Source organism: Octopus sinensis, linkage group LG21 (genome assembly GCF_006345805.1).
Source record: "Octopus sinensis linkage group LG21, ASM634580v1, whole genome shotgun sequence".
NCBI lineage: Eukaryota > Metazoa > Mollusca > Cephalopoda > Octopoda > Octopodidae > Octopus > Octopus sinensis.
In genome coordinates, this window is record NC_043017.1 from 18,562,283 (window position 1) to 18,581,805 (window position 19,523).

Consider the following 19,523-nt stretch of genomic DNA (forward strand, 5'->3'; position numbering starts at 1 on the left):
AAAATTGAGCTAAGAGAAATAACTCGAAATGGCCAGTGGCATGTATTTGAATAACATAGACAAATGCTAGTTTGTTAAATGCTTTGCAACAAAAATTCATTATTTATTAAAATAATCACCGCCTCTAGAAGATGTATCATAGTTTGAGTGGGGGAGTTAATATCAAGATTTAAGGGTTCTCCAAAATTGACATACCATTAAGGAAAGGCTTATTGTTTGAGCAAAGCCTTTTTATTTATTTATTTATTTATCTATTTCATATTTTACTGCAGATGATATGGCAGAGTGCATGAGCCGTTTGCTAGGTGTTTGTTAATATTTGCTGTTGGTTGAGGCCAAGTGTAAATGATTTAACAACACCTTGATAACATATAGATGTGATTTATTAACACCACACATGTCATATGAAGTTGGTCATGCATTACAAAGTATCCATGTAGAGTCAACAAGATGAAAGAAAGTTAATGCAACCCGTAAAGTTGCTGGATATCAAAATTTAGCACTGGGGCTGGATAAAACACAAAGAATATATATACTGCTATATACATGCGACAGCTTCATGTCTACCACCACAAATTGCATGTCAGTTTAAGCATGCAGTTGTTAAAAAGATTTCACGAGTGTGAAGACAATTACTCCGGCCTGGCATCAACAACATTCTGCAAATTGGCGCTCAAAATGGTCTTTATTCATAGGCTTAGTATGGAGAAAACTCTGGAGAAACTATTACGTGAAAACTAGCTTCAGATTGGCACTGATAACTTGGCTTCACACGTGGTTTGAAGTCCAGAATTGTGACAACTCCGGTTCAAGTCTACTAAAACCCCCAACAGAGCCTCTGAAATTGGTGACAGGGAAGGAGAGAAGTATCACTAAAACGTGAGACTTGGTCTAAATGCTTGCAAGACAGTAGATTCCACAAAAGACCCCCCACGTCACCAGGTAGTAATATTAAATGGGGTGAAGGGTTAATTCTACCACTCTAAGTCGGCCACAGCAGATTTGAACTCAGAATGCAAAGAGCTGCAGCAAACACTGCAAGACACCTGGTCCAACGTTCTTATACTTCCACCAATCCACGCTCTTGGATTGCTCCTTTTTTATCAATCCCTGAAAGGAAGAATGTACCCATGATTCACTTGGATTCTTCACTGAGGTTTTGGAGCAGCTGTCTTTCAAGGTCCCTTATATTATCATCATCATTTAACGTGTTTTCCATGCTGGCATGAGTTCAATGGTTGGACAGGAGTTGGCAAGGCCAAGTGCCATGCCAGGCTTCAGTCATCTCTTTTGGCATGGTTTCAAATGATGAATGCCCTTCCTAATGCCAATCACTTTATAGAGTGTGTTGGGTGCTTTCGTGTGACATCAACACCAATGCTTTTTATATGGCACCAACACCAACAGGGTCACCAAGTACATTGCAAAATAAATTATGAATGGCATTAGAACTGAACACAAGTATAACCATGAAATCCTGTAAGAGTTCTAATTATATTTGTGACCTTTAGCATAGCCAAAGGTGGATGGACCACCCCAGGTGACACTTTTGGGTCCAGTGTATAAACTTGTATAGCAATGGTGTGGTGGTGGGGGGAGAGACAGCAAATTCAAAGGCTAGCCCAGGTGGCACATACTCCAGCCATTCCACTGAATGTGATGGACTTTATACAGTTTCTGCCTACCGAATTCCACCCACAGGGTATTAATTGTCCAAAGATGTTTGCCCCATGTTCCACCCAATGAGATTGACCCTGGAACCAGATGGTTGTGAAGCAAGCTTCTTAACCACACAGCCTTCAATTCAATTCTCATCTCAGATTCTTTTGTCGAACAACAACTTACCTTTGCATCAGACTCTTGTGCCTAGGATGAGTCATTAAGCCAATATTATTTTAACAGAAATATCTTTATTTGTCTAAAAACTGATATAGACAATCAGATGAACATCAAGAAACAACAGGAAACAGTAATATTTTCAAAAACACATTTATTAAACATTTATAAAAAAACAATAACAGACAGAAACAATGCTGGGATTTGAACCAAGAATCTGTTAATTGCTGGGTCTCTTGGTTGTTTCTCTCTCAAATACAGAGCTAATATCAATGTAATATTGCATAGTTTGTGAATTAATGGCTAAGATTTTAGATTTTAAAATAAATGATTTCAAACATTATAGACAGAAATATGAGGGGAATAGATAGATAGATAGACAGACAGACAGTGAGGGGGAGGATAAGAAAGAGAGAGAGAGATAAGACCAACAGGTCCCTACAGGGCAGATTCAGCAAACAATAGATAGATTTTAAGTCATTTCCTATCCTTCAGGACCTTTTGCAGAACTCCACGACTGGATGAAGAGAGGAAGAATCTCCAGACTAAAGACACCCAGGGGCAAGTAGATGGTGTTAAACTGGGTGAAAAAAATACAAAACCCCATCTAGCACCAGGTGTAACACTACTAAAGGGTCCAAGACCCAGGTGGTTGTGTTAAAACCAGGCAAATGATTAAAGATATCACCCATACAAAATTCCATAAACTCCAATGAAGGTACCCCAGGGTAAAGAGTCGGTGGTGGTGTAAAACTGAATTGAATATCTACCACCCACTTTTCTTGCTCTTGGTTATTCTGTCTTGAATTGATAATTTTTATGCATCATTATACATAAAAATCACCAATTTGAGAAGTATTGAAAAAATTGTGCAAAAATTAATTCAATATGAATAATTGGAACAAAAATATACATTGTCTAATGTCCAGAAAGCATCAGTCAGGTCATTATATAATAACACTTTGTTTGCACTGGCATCCTGGCTGTTAACAACTAGAACAGAAATATATTGTGTAGTTTCTTGCACAATGATCAGGTTGTTACATAATTCTCTGGTTGGACTGGCATGGTGACAGTTAATAACTGAAATGGAGATAAAAAACAACAGTTAAAGTTTGTTATATTCAGAACAGATAGACTTTATTCAATGGTCTTACAAACTTGCAATTTGTTTCAAATAATTTACAGCATCTTTAGACAAAATTAGTCAGAATTAATATCCAGGAAGCTATATACATATATATATATATATATATATATAGGTTAATCCAAACGAGAAAACAGAAAAAACAACAACACAAATACATATATATATATATATACATACACAAATACATATATATATATATACATACACAAATATATAAATATATATATATATATACACAAATACATATATATATATATATATACATACACAAATATATATATAAATCCTTAAAATCCTTAAAAATGTTTTAGCCCGAAGGCCGCGGCCATGCTGGGGCACCACCGCTGAATGAGCTACACTAGTTTGTGAATCCACCTCTGATACGTGGCACTTGATCAACAGGGAGTTCGATGCTGCTGCCCGCATCCGTGTCTCCTGTCGTGAGGTAGGTTCATCTGGGACTCCCAACAAGAAGAGATCCAGTTTAGTTTTAAAGAAACCCACATCCACACCATGTAAGTCTCTCAGGCATTTAGGGAGGATGTTAAAGAGCTGTGGTCCTCTGAAACCCAAGCTGTTGCAGTATATGGACCTGTATTTTGATGGTGATGTTGGAATCCTTGGCACCACGCAGCAGCGCCCTGTTCTGCGGTTGGAGTAACTTTGAATGCCAAAGTTTGGGACAAGACCCTCCAGGATTTTCCAGATGTATATCACTGCATATCTCTCCCGCCTCCGCTCCAGGGAGAAGAGGTTTAATACCTTCAGTCTTTCCCAGTAGCTGACATTTTGCATTGAGACGATTTTCTTTGTGTAGCTTCTCTGAGTTGCTTCGAGTTCTGCTGTTTGTTTTATATTGTGTGGTGACCAAAGTTGGGAGCAGTAGTCCAAGTGGCTGAGGACAAATGTTTTCCATAGGACCATCAGTGTCTCCTTCTCTCTTGTTCTGAAAGTTCGGAGAATCCATCCAGCTAGCCGTCTGCATTTTATCACCAGATTAGCAATATGCATTTGGAAAGATGCATCATTGCTCATGTCAATGCCCAGGTCACGCACTGATTTTGACTCAGGGATTGCAATTCTTCCTGGGCCAGTGTATCCAGTCTTCACGTCATTTACCTTTGTGTGCCAGTAGCGCAGGGCCTGGAACTTACCTGCATTAAACTGCATGTTGTTGTCCTCAGCCCACCTGTATATTGTGTCCAGCTCATGTTGCAGATGCGCAATATTTTCAGGGTTTTGTATTGCGTGGGAGAGTTTTGTGTCATCTGCATAGCTAGCAAGGGTGGTCATCGTAGCAACTGAAGGCATGTCTGAAAGGGCCACTATGAACATCAGTGGCCCCAAGACAGTGCCCTGTGGGACACCGCTTGTTATTTGCATTTCCTTGGAGGTGGCTCCATTGCTCACAACTGCCTGTTTTCTGTCTTTTAGGAAGTTGTGCAGCCACTCTCCAAGTTTCCCGCCTATGCCGAGACCACGCAGTTTGTGACAGATCATACCATGGTCGACTTTATCAAAGGCTTTTGCAAAGTCAAGATATATTACATCCACATTTGAGCCATTTAGTAGCTGTTTCAACACCCAGTCATAGTATCATCATCATCATATATATATATACATACACAAATATATAAATATATATATATATATACACAAATACATATATATATATATATATACATACACAAATATATATATAAATCCTTAAAATCCTTAAAAATGTTTTAGCCCGAAGGCCGCGGCCATGCTGGGGCACCACCGCTGAATGAGCTACACTAGTTTGTGAATCCACCTCTGATACGTGGCACTTGATCAACAAGGGAGTTCGATGCTGCTGCCCGCATCCGTGTCTCCTGTCGTGAGGTAGGTTCATCTGGGACTCCCAACAAGAAGAGATCCAGTTTAGTTTTAAAGAAACCCACATCCACACCATGTAAGTCTCTCAGGCATTTAGGGAGGATGTTAAAGAGCTGTGGTCCTCTGAAACCCAAGCTGTTGCAGTATATGGACCTGTATTTTGATGGTGATGTTGGAATCCTTGGCACCACGCAGCAGCGCCCTGTTCTGCGGTTGGAGTAACTTTGAATGCCAAAGTTGGGACAAGACCCTCCAGGATTTTCCAGATGTATATCACTGCATATCTCTCCCGCCTCCGCTCCAGGGAGAAGAGGTTAATACCTTCAGTCTTTCCCAGTAGCTGACATTTTGCATTGAGACGATTTTCTTTGTGTAGCTTCTCTGAGTTGCTTCGAGTTCTGCTGTTTGTTTTATATTGTGTGGTGACCAAAGTTGGGAGCAGTAGTCCAAGTGGCTGAGGACAAATGTTTTCCATAGGACCATCAGTGTCTCCTTCTCTCTTGTTCTGAAAGTTCGGAGAATCCATCCAGCTAGCCGTCTGCATTTTATCACCAGATTAGCAATATGCATTTGGAAAGATGCATCATTGCTCATGTCAATGCCCAGGTCACGCACTGATTTTGACTCAGGGATTGCAATTCTTCCTGGGCCAGTGTATCCAGTCTTCACGTCATTTACCTTTGTGTGCCAGTAGCGCAGGGCCTGGAACTTACCTGCATTAAACTGCATGTTGTTGTCCTCAGCCCACCTGTATATTGTGTCCAGCTCATGTTGCAGATGCGCAATATTTTCAGGGTTTTGTATTGCGTGGGAGAGTTTTGTGTCATCTGCATAGCTAGCAAGGGTGGTCATCGTAGCAACTGAAGGCATGTCTGAAAGGGCCACTATGAACATCAGTGGCCCCAAGACAGTGCCCTGTGGGACACCGCTTGTTATTTGCATTTCCTTGGAGGTGGCTCCATTGCTCACAACTGCCTGTTTTCTGTCTTTTAGGAAGTTGTGCAGCCACTCTCCAAGTTTCCCGCCTATGCCGAGACCACGCAGTTTGTGACAGATCATACCATGGTCGACTTTATCAAAGGCTTTTGCAAAGTCAAGATATATTACATCCACATTTGAGCCATTTAGTAGCTGTTTCAACACCCAGTCATAGTATCATCATCATCATATATATATATATACACAAATATATATATATATATATATATATATACATATACATATATATATTTACATACATGTATATATATATAGACATATACAGCCAAATAGACACACACACATACATATACATACACACACATATATGGTGGTTGTTCTTTGCAAAGCTTGACCTATTCTTGTACCTATAATAGCTCTTTCCTAGCGTGAGATCTTAAATGACTTTTGAGCCCAAATATCAACTGATATCAGACTCAAATAAACAAAATTCTGTTGAACTGAAGTTTCGGAGTTCGAGTTCGGAGGGAGGGAGTGAGTGAGTGAGTAAGTAAGGAAGGAACGAGTATGTGTGAAGATATTGATGGAAGGGAGATAACTGCGTCATCCACGACTAATTTGTTCTTGAGAAAATAAATAAATTTGAAATAAAAATTTAAAAAATTACAAACGGCTCTTTATGAGTATGAAAGGCCTCCATCAACCATAGTTGACTATGTCTCTCTCTCTCTGTATATATATATATATATAGACACACACACACACACACACATATATAAATGTATACACACACAGGATTGGAAAGGCTGTTTCTTTACAGAAGATTGAGAGTTACACAACCACATCATCCTAATCCTCATCATCATTTAGTGTAAGTCCTCCAAGCTGGCAGAGGTTGGATGGCTTGACAGGACATGGCAAGCCACAAGACTGCTTTGTGCCCCAATGCCAGCTTTGGCGTAGTTCCTACGGCTGGATACCTTTCCTAACGCCAACTGGTTTTCAGATTGAACTGGGTGCTTTTTGCATGCCACCTGCACCAGTGAGGTTAACAAGACAGAAAAAGAACAGGAAAAAGGGGGGGAAAAAAGCCCCTCAAGAATAGGGTAGGAGTACTTGAGAAGTAGGGAAGATGATTTCATGTCAGGTGTTAAAATTCCCTTCTCTACGCCAACATTTTTGTCCACAGGGATGGCCACCGACACCAGTGGTGTCACAGATATTGTTGTCAAAACACAAACAGTAGGAATATAAATACGACAAGGTATTTCACTGGACCCTCTAACACTTCCAACCATCCACCACCTTCAGATTGGTATTTTTTATTTTCATTGATCCTGAAAGAATGTACAGCATGATAAATATGTGTCTATACGGGCATAAGTAAATTTATTATTATAATAATAATAATAATAATAATAATAATAATAATAATAATAATTGTGTACAGTGCTCAGGTGCACTACAACTCATCTAAAGTGTATATATAATCAGGTGTAGTTTCGGCGGATTTCGGAAAGCATGAGGGCCTTAAAGGATGCAGTGTCATGGCAGTCAACAACTGACGCAGGCAGTTTATTCCATGCTTCAGCAACTCTGAGCGTGAAAAAATGTTTCCGAAAGTCATGGGAGCTGTGTTGTTTTCTGACTTTGTAGGCATGTCCACGTGTGTTAGACACATGGAGATCAAAAAGGTGTTCAGTGTTGTTGTTGGTGAGGTGGTTGATAACTTTGTGGGTGTTTACCAAGTCCGTCGCCCAGACGCCAGAGCTTCAGTGACTCCATGCCCAGGGAAACAAGGCACTCAGAATATGGTAGGTGTCTGATGGAGGGTATGCGTTTGGTTGCATGTCTCTGGACAGATTCCTTGTGTATATCTTTGTACACAAATGCAAGTCTATATAAACAATCTGTTCTTCAGCCTTCCACTTTTATTGCATTTTAATGAGTTTGTGTCAGAACCCTGTAATCTAACTAAAATAGATTAAAATAAAAACAAAATAGCCTTATCTTCTTACTCTTTATGAAACAGAATCTGAAGGTTCACATTTCCTTACCTCTCCTCTCTTCCACATTTCTCCCCCACTATTATCCCCTTCCTCTCACCTCCCCAATCAAGTCACCTGTTTCCTCTGTATAGCTACATGCTACAGTGGTTTAGTCACTCTCTGACCGAATTTTGGTCAGTAGACTCCAAAAAATGGTACTTTTGACTTTGTTACTGAGATGTCCAAAAGGTTTAATTCCTACATGTATCCAGTTGATGAAAACACATTTTTCCGCATGATGTAACACGTCAACAAAAAAAAAAAAAACACATCTTAAACAGCTGTAATGAACCACAACCCATCTGTTGTTATTCATATATATATCATCATCATCATCATCCTTTAACGTTTGTTGTCCATGCTGGCATGGGTTGGACATTTTGACCAGAGCTAGTAAATTGGAAAGCTGTACGAGACTCCAGTCTGACTTAGCATGGTTTTCTATGGCTGGATGCCCTTCCTAACATGCCAATCATTCTGAGAGTGTAATGGGTGCAGGAGTAAATCCAAATTTCTTAGATGTCACTGCATGTACAAACTAATTAAATTTAAATAAGCACTGATAATCTTTGATAATTACCTTAGTCTTTCTATTGAACTGTGCCCCACAGTTTTCCTGGATGATGTTGTATGGAAAATAGATATCTAACAAGTAGACATCCGATCTCGTTTCTAGAAGCAAGCGGTCTTCTCCGATATTGAGAATCAATGACGTAGCAATTTTCTGTGAAAGGGAAAAGTGAACAGAGAAAGAAAAATGGCTTTTATATGGAAGTTCAGACGAGACAAAAGAATTTGATTCATAAAGGCACAAAGAGAACAGACATTGTAACAGTAAGGATGATAATGATGAGTGTTGTTTTTTAGCCCAAGGATAGTCCAGACAGAACAGGCTTTTGATTTTAGGTAACCTGGCAACAAGTAGAGCATCTGGTTGAAGGAAATCTGTCTCAATGAATTCCATCCGACTCATTCAAGGATGGGAAAGTAGGTGCAAAAAGGATGACAATGGTGCATTTAGGACTACATTATTTAACGTGTTCTTTGTTTGGTCTCAAGTGAGACCCTTATGAAGTAAACTTGTAACCAAAGATGTCTGAATAGTTACAGACCAGGCTTATCAACACCATCATCATCATCATCATTTAACGTCTGTTTTCCAAGCTGGCATGGGTTGGACGGTTCAACTGGGGTCTGGGAAGCCAGGAAACTGCACCAGGCTCCAATCTGATCTGGCAGTGTTTCTACAGCTGGATGCCCTTCCTAACGCCAACCACTCCGAGAATACAGTGGGTGCTTTTTGTGTGCCACCAGCACAGGAGCCAGAGGGGGCTGGCACAAAGTAAATTGCTGGTCTGTGACTTACATGGAAATGGAGTGAAGCAAATGAACACACTACGTATAAGCAATCAATAACATTTAGGAAGGGCGTCCGGCCATAGAAGCCAAGCCAAATCAGACTGGAACCTGGTGCAGCTCTCTGGTTCCAGTCAAACTGTCCAACCCATGCCAGCATGGAAAGTGGATGATGATGATGATGGTGATATATATACAGACACACACACAGAGTGAGAGGCTGTCTGTAGTTTGAGTATTTTACAACCATAAGCTTTTATTTGGAGTTGCTGATTTCCTAAATGGGTTGCTTTTGCTACAGCATACAGAGGCCTGAGTGTAGTGATTAGCATAAAGGAAGGGCCTGGTGAAGGAGGGGCATTGGATATAACAAGGGTAATGGGAGGTGGAGAAGTGAATGGGATGGAGTGCCTAAGCAGGAAGGAGGAATGTGAGCCCAGCCAGCTCCAAGGAGCAACAGTGATTATAGCAGCAGAGAGGAGACAGTACAGCTGTCAGTCAGAGGATGGAAGTGTGTCAGTGAGTTAGAATTTCTAACTGTTACATGTACAGAAGAAATGGTCAATTTTCACAGCCTCCTCAAGAAACTGAGAAAATATATAGCAGAGACATTTATCCAAAATAAGTTTTATCTGCCATGAGAAACAAGTCTTTGATGAGGGAATATCAAAAACCTATAAAAGTGCAAAACATAAATTTACTTACAATTTTGGGAAGGTTTATTTCTGCTACCATAAATTCTGGATGTCCTTGAGCAGGGTCTTTCAGCAATTTATACAAAGGCTTTTCTCCACTGTTAAACATAAAACAACACATGGCTTATTAATAACTCAAATAAGAGCTGCTAACAAGAACAATAATGATAATAATAGTAATTACTGACATAGGCACAGGTGTGGCTACTTTCCAACTACATGGTTCTGAGTTCAGTCCCAGTGTGGCACTTTAGGCAAGTATCTTTGGTAGATGGAAACTGAAAGAAGCCCATTATACTGCGTGTGTATCACTGACGATTTTCTTTCTCCGTCTTCCCTTCCTTGGACCTTTCCTTTTTCTATGTTTCTGACGAAGAGCTCCGCTCGAAACATTAAATCCTCCTTCTTTCTTTCCTTTCCTGAGCGTCCAATAACACTATACTTGTTCTATGTCCTCGCATTGTTGCGTTTTCTCTTTGTGCTTTCATGTTTGGATTAACTATATCATCATCATCATCGTTTAACGTCCGTTTTCCATGCTGGCATGGGTTGGAAGGTTCAACCGGGGTCTGGGAACCCAGGAGGCTGCACCAGGCTTCAGTCTGATCTGGCAGTGTTTCTACAGCTGGATGCCCTGCCTAATGCCAACCACTCCGTGAGTGTAGTGGATGCTTTTTACGTGCCAGGGGAGGCTGGCAACGTCCACGATCGGTTGGTGCATTTTACGTGCCACCGGCACGGAAGCCAATGAAGGCGGAGCTGGCATCGACCACGTACAGATGGTGCTTTTTACGTGCCACTGGCACAGGTACCAGGGGAGGCTGGCAACGGCCACGATCGGTTGGTGCTTTTTATGTGTCACCAGCACGGAAGCCAGTCAAGGCGGTACTGGCATCGGCCACGTATGGATGGTGCTTTTTTAGGTTCCACTGGCACAGGTATCACAACTACAATTTCCATTTGATTTTTTGATGTTGATGGTGATGTACTTGACTCAATAGGTTTCCTCAAGCACAGCAGGTCACCCTACGATCCAAGTTAAGTGCAGCAGGCCATCCTGCAGTCCAAGGTACTTTTGAAGGGCTGGGGCATCTATTTGAAGCTGGAGTTGAATGCAGATGCTATTCAAATTCTTTTACTTTTGAAATATGTTTCAAAGACAACATTGGTTTTATTCCAAAGGAATAAATGGTGTAAAATGCAATCTTCTCATCAGGAAAGAAAGAGAACCTATCTCAACAAGACATTATAACAATTTTGATGACTGTATAAATGATAAACAGAAATTATACTACACAAATTACTGCACATGAACCTGAAGTTTCTACCTTTGAATAGGCCGCTACATCCTTGTTACTTGCGTGAATTTGGCTACCCTGGTAACTGTTTATTGAATTTTCCATGTTAACGGTAAACAAAGGATAATTCATTCATCCATATATATATATATATACACACACAAACACAACAGGCTTCATTCAGTTTCTGATTAAAAGATCTACCCAGAAGGCTTTGGCTTTGGGGTTATAGCAGAGGACATCCACGGTGTCATGCAATAGGACCGAACCCAGAACCATGTGGTTGAGAAGTAAGCCTTTTAACCACACCTGTACCTATTATTATATCATTTTAGAATTATATAAAGTAAGAAAATACATACATATGTTGCACTGCATGGCTGGATATTTCTTTGATCAGTGGAGTAGATGGTGCTGCAGGCTGTAGACTGGACTCTGACCCTACATTACTGTAAGAAACCAAAGACAAACACAATGGTTATTAAATTGCTGTTGTTAATGACTGGTTGTCATATAAAATGTCATATAAATGTGCACCAGCTCTTTGCTAAAGTCAACCTTTGCTTTTCATCCATTTGAAATCAATAAAATAAATACTAATTGAGCCTCCTTGGGTTCAAGTAACTGCCTTGGCCCTTTCCTCGAAAGTACCCTGAGTATTTTATTTAACTACCATTAGAAACGCAAAGAGTGGAAATAGATATTTTCCTTCCTTTTTTCCATTGCTCTATCATAATTGAAAATGAGAATAAGCAATGTTAACAGAAAAGATGTCACGAGATTGGTCTTCCCCTTTTGCTTGTGTTATCAGTGGTTAGTATATCATTCGGCTCACAATTGTAAGGTCATGGGTTCAATTGCTGGTAGTGCATTGTGTCCTTGAGCAAGACACTTTATTTTATGATGCTGCAGTTCACTCAGCTGGCAAAAATGAGTAGTACCTGTATTTCAAAAAGGGCCAACTTTGCCCCATTCTGTGTCATGCTGAATCTCCCTGAGGACTATATTAAAGGTACACAAGTCTGTGGAGTACTCAGCCGCTTGCACATTAATTTCACGAACAGACTGTGCCATTGATTGAACCAACTGGAACCTTCGTCAATGCAAAAACAGACAGAGTCCCAGTTCTTAGGAAATGGTTTAACTCTCTCAGACCTCAAGATCTATTTTGCACTTTCACTTTTCCTGAAAGAAGAAAAGGTTACTTACTCAGAGACTTCACAAATCAAGGATTTTGATTTGTTGCGAATGTTCTGTGGTGCTATACTTCCCATGAACTTCTTGTTCTTCAACATCACCCAAGATTCTGGTAAAAATGAACAATTGGAATAAAGAAACACAAGATGACAACAGTTAGCAGCAGCAGCACCATGCCCTACCTCAATGAAAATTCACATATCAACCTCTTTCAATATACAAACATATCTTATTTTAACAAATTTTATAAATTGTTTTAAGATCTCTACCTGTTCATCGATAACAACAACAACAGTCAAGTAACTGGGGTTAAGGCAACTCATCTACAACAGTAGCCACGCCAAAAGAACCATCTTTCTCTCTTCTTTTCCCTGTCTACTGCTCTTCATCCCTTCCTGTACTGTCAGTCATCACCTACTTTCCCCAGCTCATATGTATTATCAATTACCCCTTCATCCTTGCCTACCATTCATTACATCCACTCCCGAACCCTACCCAAGACTTACAGTCACCACCTACCCTTCATATATTCCCTCTCATCTATATTTGCCATTCCTCAAAACTGGTTCTTCATCCATTGAAATCACTCCCTCACCATATACTTTGAGGGTTCACCATGATACTTCACCACCATTTTTATCCCTATCCAGCTTCAACCTCATCATTCCCATCCTCTCTTCAATAATGTGGGTAGCCATGTAGCTTTTACAACAAGAAACCTGTTCTGTTCTGCTCCCTCACCACCATCTCCCTACTGTAGTTCCACTCAGTCAATTAGGATCTTAGTCTTGCAGGTTGGCAGTGGCAACAATTGGTTGGTGCTTTTTGCATGCTTTTTGTCCCCAGTAGGGGTAGGAGCTTTCTAAACTTTGCCCAGGCTATTCTTATTCTAGTGGTAACACTCTCTGAGCATCCACCCCCACTACTAACTTGGTCACCTAGGTAGCGGAAACTATCAACTACTTCTAGTTTCTCCCCGTGTATATATATATATATATACATACACACATATACATACATACATATATATATATATACATACATACATATATATACATACATACATACATATATATACATACATATATATATATACATACATATATATATACATATATATATACATACATATATATATATATATACATATATATATATATACATACATATATATACATACATATATATACATACACACACATATATATATACATATATATATTATTTAATTGAACATGACATCCATTTCCAAGTATATATATATATATGTTTGATAAGTGTCAATTCTTAGCCCTTGCGTCACTCTGTTGCTTCTGCTAAATATTAATAAATAAAATACATATACTCATATTTCGAGTTCTATTTTCCCTGTTTGCATCACACATGAATGTATATATGTGTGCTTGTGTACGCATGTATGTGCATGTGTGTGCGCGTATATATATGTACATCCACAGAATATAGGACTATAACAATACATAGTTCATTTTAAATGATTTTCCAGACTCTACCACAAAGCTTAAAAAAAAAGCCAAATGAAACTCATGCTTTACTCACTTCGTTTTAGCTTCATTTTGTATTTTTCCTCCAAACCTTCCATAGATATCGATATCATAAATACTCGGAACAACTCATTCTTCTGGATCTTTTCGAAAAACTTTGGATTGATGACAATATCATAGACTGTACAGGCTTGGCCACCTAGGGTGGATAAAAAAAAATCATTTAACCCTTTAGTGTTCGCATTATTCTGCCAAAATTAATGCTTTTTTATCCACATTGTTTCAAACTAATCAGGCATTATCTTGTAGCTATGAGATTTTGATGAGGTAGCTGTTAATTTTTAAAATGACATTGTAGGGTCAGTGTGAGAGGCCAGATCTGGCCAGTTTGAACATAAAACAGGCTGAATACTTTTGGCCGGATATGGCTGGTTTAAATGCTAAAGGGTTAAACCCTAATCAAGCTCGATCAGATAATTGATGACAATGGCAGGAAGTGTAACAATTCAAAAATATTATTATTATTATTATATTATTAAGGCAGTGAGCTGACAGAATTGTTAGCACACCAGACAAAATGTTTACCGGCATTTCATCCATCTTGACATTCTGAGTTCAAATTTCGCCGAGGTCAAATCTACCTTTCATCCTTTTGGGGTCAATAACATAAGCACCAGTTGAACACTGGGGTCAATGTAATTGACTCATCCCCATCTCCTGAAACTGCCCCTGTGGCAAAATTTTGAAATAATTATTATCATTATTATTATTATTGAGTTTTTTTATTGCCCACAGGGGGCTAAACATAAAGGAGGCAAACAAGGACATACAAAAGGTTTAATTTGATTATATTGACCCCATTGCATAATTGGTACTAATTTAATCAACCCTGAAAGGATGAAAGGCAAAGTCGACCTTGGTGGAATTTGAACTCAGAACGTAACAGCAGACAAAATACCACAAATCATTTTGCCCAGCATGCTAATGATTCTGCCAGGCTTGCTGCCCTATCATTATCATTATTAGGGTGGTGAAAGGCAATGAACTGGCAGAATCATTAGCATGCAGGATGGAATGCTTAGTGGTATTTCACCCATCGAGTTCAAATTCCGCTGAGGTTGACTTTGCCTTTCATCCTTTTGGGGTCAGTAAATTAAATACCAGTGAAACACTGGGGTTGATGTAATCGACTAGTTCCCTCCCCACAAATTTCAGTCTTTGTGCCTTTAGTAGAAAGGACATAGGATGTCACCGAGGGTCGTTCATTGACCTAATAATACAAGGACAGAAGGATATTTGTCATCAATTCTCCAGAATGTTGGATAATGGACTCTCTCTCCTCTCCACCAATGAATAAACACAGAGAAGACAATGAGAGAGCATCAAAATGATTACTTAAATTACTAGATATAAAAATCAAATCTTTTGTATCAAGTTATCCTCTCCAAAAGGGAAGGACAAGGTGGTCACATTGAGATTGGATTTGACTATAGGACAGGCGGATCAAGGCTAACCAGTGGCTAAACAAAATAGTAGGCAAAGATGACCTTAGCAGAATTTGAACTCAGAGTGTGACGAACCAGAACAAATAGCACAAACAATTTTACTTCATGCTCTACCAATTCTGTCAATGCATGTCCTGGATTGATATTTTATTTAATTGATTCAGGAAAGATTAAAGGCAAAGCTGATCTTGTTGAGATTTGAACTTAGAATGTAAAGAACCAGAATGAATACCATCAGGAACTTTGATGCTCGATTAATTCTACCAATCCCCTGCCTCCCAGACAAAATCCTGAGATTTAATACATATTTCTTTACTACCCACAAGGGGCTAAACACAGAGGGTACAAACAAGAACAGACAAATGGATTAAGTCGATCACATCGACCCCAGTACGTAACTGGTACTTAATTTATCGACCCCAAAAGGATGAAAGGCAAAGTCGACCATGGCGGAATTTGAACTCAGAACGTAACGGCAGACGAAATACTGCAAAGCGTTTCGCCCGGTGTGCTAACATTTCTACCAGCTCGCCGTTTAATACAATCAACTAAAACTCCTTGTAGATGTTGTGCCCCAGTATGACCACATCACAATGATTGAAATTAGTAAAAGAATAGATAAAACAAACAGACAGAAATAAAAATAAGAGCTAAAATTACTTTTATCGAGTTCTGGGTGAGATTCTCCGAGACTCATCGGGATTCGGTAATCAGTTGGAACTTCAGAATCCAGCAATTCCATTAATTTCTCGTCAGATATTTCCTCAGGTATTGGAACCTGAAACATCAACAGAAAAATGTTGCTGTTATTATTGTTCTTGATGTTGTAGTTTAGCCCTGGGTCAGAACTGATGAAACAGACCAATCATCAAAGGTGTTCTGGTTCTGACCAACCAGTCATTTTCTGAGGCTCAGAACCCTCCCCACTGGAACAATAGCAACAAGGAAGGTCACATAAGATAATGTAGTCCTAGATACACTATGTCTTAAAAAAAAAAGACACAAAGGTCACAGATGGAACATTGTAGATCATAAATCTGCTGAATCATGGGGTTAACAGCAACAACAACAAAGGACACATTAGAAAATGTACTCCTAGATGCACTACATCAATAAAAGACAAGATGGTTGCAGCTGGAACATCTATGATCATAAACCTGTAGAATCAGGAATGTCCTCAGGTTAAATGGTAACAAGGAGGAACATTAAATAACATAGTGCTTGATGCACTTTATTTGAATACACAATGGTGGTCACAGTTGGAATGTCTTTGATTATATATTCGCTGAATCAAGCCTGAGACCCAGCATTAAACATGAACAATAATTTAATTAATACAATTTCCAAATATACGTACATTGTCAGCTTGACAAATATTAATGAAGACTTTTTTATCTTCTTCATCTTTCACTTTGATACAGAAACCTGAAAATTACAAATGAAACCATCAGAACATATAATAAACACATTAATACTATATATAAGCAAACACACAAATACATATTGGTTTTAAATTTTAGCCCAAGGCCAGCAATTTAGGGTGTGGGGTTAAGTTGATTACATCAACTCCAGTGCTCGGATGTTCAAGTTCAACTGGTATTTATTTCATCGACCCCCAAAAGGACGAATGGCAAAGTCAACCATTACTATCTTATTGACTCCAAAAGGATGAAAGAAAGAGTTTTGGTACTCAAGTTCAACCCCAGTGCTCTGGTATCCTGAGTTCAACCGGTACTTATTTTATCAATCCCAAAAGGATAAAAGGCAAAGCTGACCTTGGCAAAATTTGAACTCAGATCATAAAAACAGGCAAAATGCTGCTTAGTTCCTCTGGGTATTAGAGAAAAATGCATATGGCTGGACTTGAGCCTACAGTCCCAGTCAACTCATTTTTGAAATAAAATGTCTTGGTCAAGAACACAACACACCACTGAGAATTGAACTCAGGAATGTGGGCCAAATACCTGAACCACTAAGCCATGCACCTTCACATTTCATTCCATAGTTACATACATATTAGACCATCGCAGAATATAATATTACAAATAATTAATGATTTCTAATATAAACAGTACTTGTCTGGGTGGATCTAATTGTAGGATTTCACAACTGAGTAAAGAGGACCATCTTTAGTTAATGCAAGACTTACATATAAATACAGGGCCCAGTAACCCTTGAGTAAAGGACCAGCTTATATCTGAATAAGGAGTACACCTCAATATTTATATTTGAGTAAAGGGGTAAATCTGAATAAAAGTGACAGACTTAGACCTGTGTAAAAAGGTCCACTTACCAGGTTTGGGTGTAACTTGTAAAAAAGTGGCAGGTTTGAAGAGATCTGATGGTTCTGGTTCATGCTGAAGCTGTGTTTAGTACATATAGAAAATGGAAAGTTCTGGATGAGTTTTGAAGAATTAATTGGAAGAGAAAATAGCATATAATCGTTTTAACATGGATCTTTCACCCTCGTACTTTAATTCTTTATTTTACTTAATAAAAATCAAATGGCTTTCAGATTTCAATGTCAAAGATTCAGAATCTGAAAATTTCTTTTAATTCGAAAAAAAAGTTTTAAAAATTATTTTTAGTTAGAAACAGATTTAGGTCAGGATTTTGTATGTGTGTGCGCCGTGTGTAAATATTTCTTTTGCTCTCATACATCACTACCCATTTCCATTCCCTGTGGCAGGGTTTTTGAGGGCTAGTCGCTATTGCAAAATTACACCAAAATTAGGTTGTTTTGTTTAAAAAAATAAGGGGTGTGGGTGAAAATTGGGGTTAACACTCAATTCGGTTTAAAGGTGATACTCTTTCACTTGTTTCAGTCAGTTGACTGCGGCCATGCTGGAGCACCGCCTTTAGTCGAGCAAATCGACCCCGGGACTTATTCTTTGTAAGCCCAGTACTTATTCTATCGGTCTCTTTTTCCGAACCGCTAAGTGACGGGGACGTAAACACACCAGCATCGGTTGTCAAGCAATGCTAGGGGGACAAACACACACACACAAACACATATATACATACATATATACGACAGGCTTCTTTCAGTTTCCGTCTACCAAATCCACTGACAAGGCATTGGTCGGCCCAGGGCTATAGCAGAAGACACTTGCCCAAGATGCCACGCAGTGGGACTGAACCCGGAACCATGTGGTTGGTTAGCAAGCTACTTACCACACAGCCGTATGATTTTTCGGTAGTTTTTGATGTGTTTTCGACGAATCTGACCATCAAAACCATCGGAAATCAGTCGTTCTTTAGATAAACCCGCCTTGCAGGTGAAACGGATGTAAAAGTAAAAATCTACCATCTATCCAGCTACCTTCTCCGCCTACAAGTCCTGGGAAGGTTATGGGGGTAGAGAAGCAACAGTCATTAGACTTTCCGGCTGGATTCCCAAGCATGAGACAATGGATATTATCTGACCATCTTGTTCTTGGTGGTCTACTCTTAGGTCTCCTACTGGATAGCTCAGCTTGAAGAATCTGTCTTGCGATTCTTTTCATGCGACAATCTAACCGCATGTCTGTAGCACCGGAGCTGTGACCTCTCAATGCGGAGAGGTAGCGGTTCGACCAGGAGCGATTTCTTGATCTCCGAGCTACGCAGACTGTCGAGTAACGTTACTCCAGAGATCCAACGAAGGAACACCAGGAAAATAATATTAAATTAGATGAATCGCCACAGAACAAAGAAAACGGTTGTAATTTGGTAGAATCATTTTCAGAGTTACACCACAAACAAACAAACAAGATGTGAAAATACAATAACACGGACACTTCGCCCATTATTCCCCCTTCCTATTTGACCATAAGCCTCTAAAAACAATATCAGTGAAAACATGGTTAATATTTACGCTGTCCAGGAAGAGTTTTTCATAGTCCAGCTCCTTTGATTCAATGTTTAATAAAGATGAATCTACAGACATGTTGTTTCAGTTTGGCTTGGAGACCAACACTTCCGGCTGAGCACGCGCATTCACCTGTTAATGTTCCCCGCTAACATTATATCTATCTATCTATCTCTCCCCCCCACCACCACCACCACCTTTCTAGTTACTCTTGCTAACATGCATACTCTAATGAATCAAAATGTCTTAATTAATCTCCACCAAATTACATTCTATTTTTTAATTAA

The 19,523-nt window shown here is 39.3% G+C and overlaps 1 protein-coding gene across 1 annotated transcript; it reads right to left on the reverse strand.

The window, feature by feature from the left end:
- Positions 1 to 1,970: 1,970 nt before the first annotated feature.
- LOC115222897 (PIH1 domain-containing protein 1) lies at positions 1,971 to 19,369 on the reverse strand. The gene is made up of 10 exons (XM_029793283.2): positions 19,243 to 19,369; positions 17,680 to 17,749; positions 16,744 to 16,811; positions 16,047 to 16,164; positions 13,937 to 14,080; positions 12,392 to 12,488; positions 11,545 to 11,631; positions 9,895 to 9,982; positions 8,414 to 8,557; positions 1,971 to 2,919 (listed from the first exon to the last, which is right to left on the reverse strand). Exons 1-10 carry the CDS (start codon positions 19,312 to 19,314, stop codon positions 2,869 to 2,871), a joined length of 939 nt encoding a protein of 312 aa, XP_029649143.1. The 5' UTR covers positions 19,315 to 19,369; the 3' UTR covers positions 1,971 to 2,868.
- Between the last annotated feature and the right edge of the window lie 154 nt (positions 19,370 to 19,523).

Coding starts and splice junctions, on each gene's coding strand:
- LOC115222897 (XM_029793283.2), bottom strand. CDS start 19,314: ATGTCTGTAGATTCATCTTTATTAAACATTGAATCAAAGGAGCTGGAC. Junction 11,632..12,391: donor TTGATTTGTGAAGTCTCTGA/GTAAGTAACCTT, acceptor GGTTTCTTACAG/TAATGTAGGGTCAGAGTCCA. Junction 9,983..11,544: donor AGCCATGCAGTGCAACATAT/GTATGTATTTTC, acceptor TATGTTTAACAG/TGGAGAAAAGCCTTTGTATA.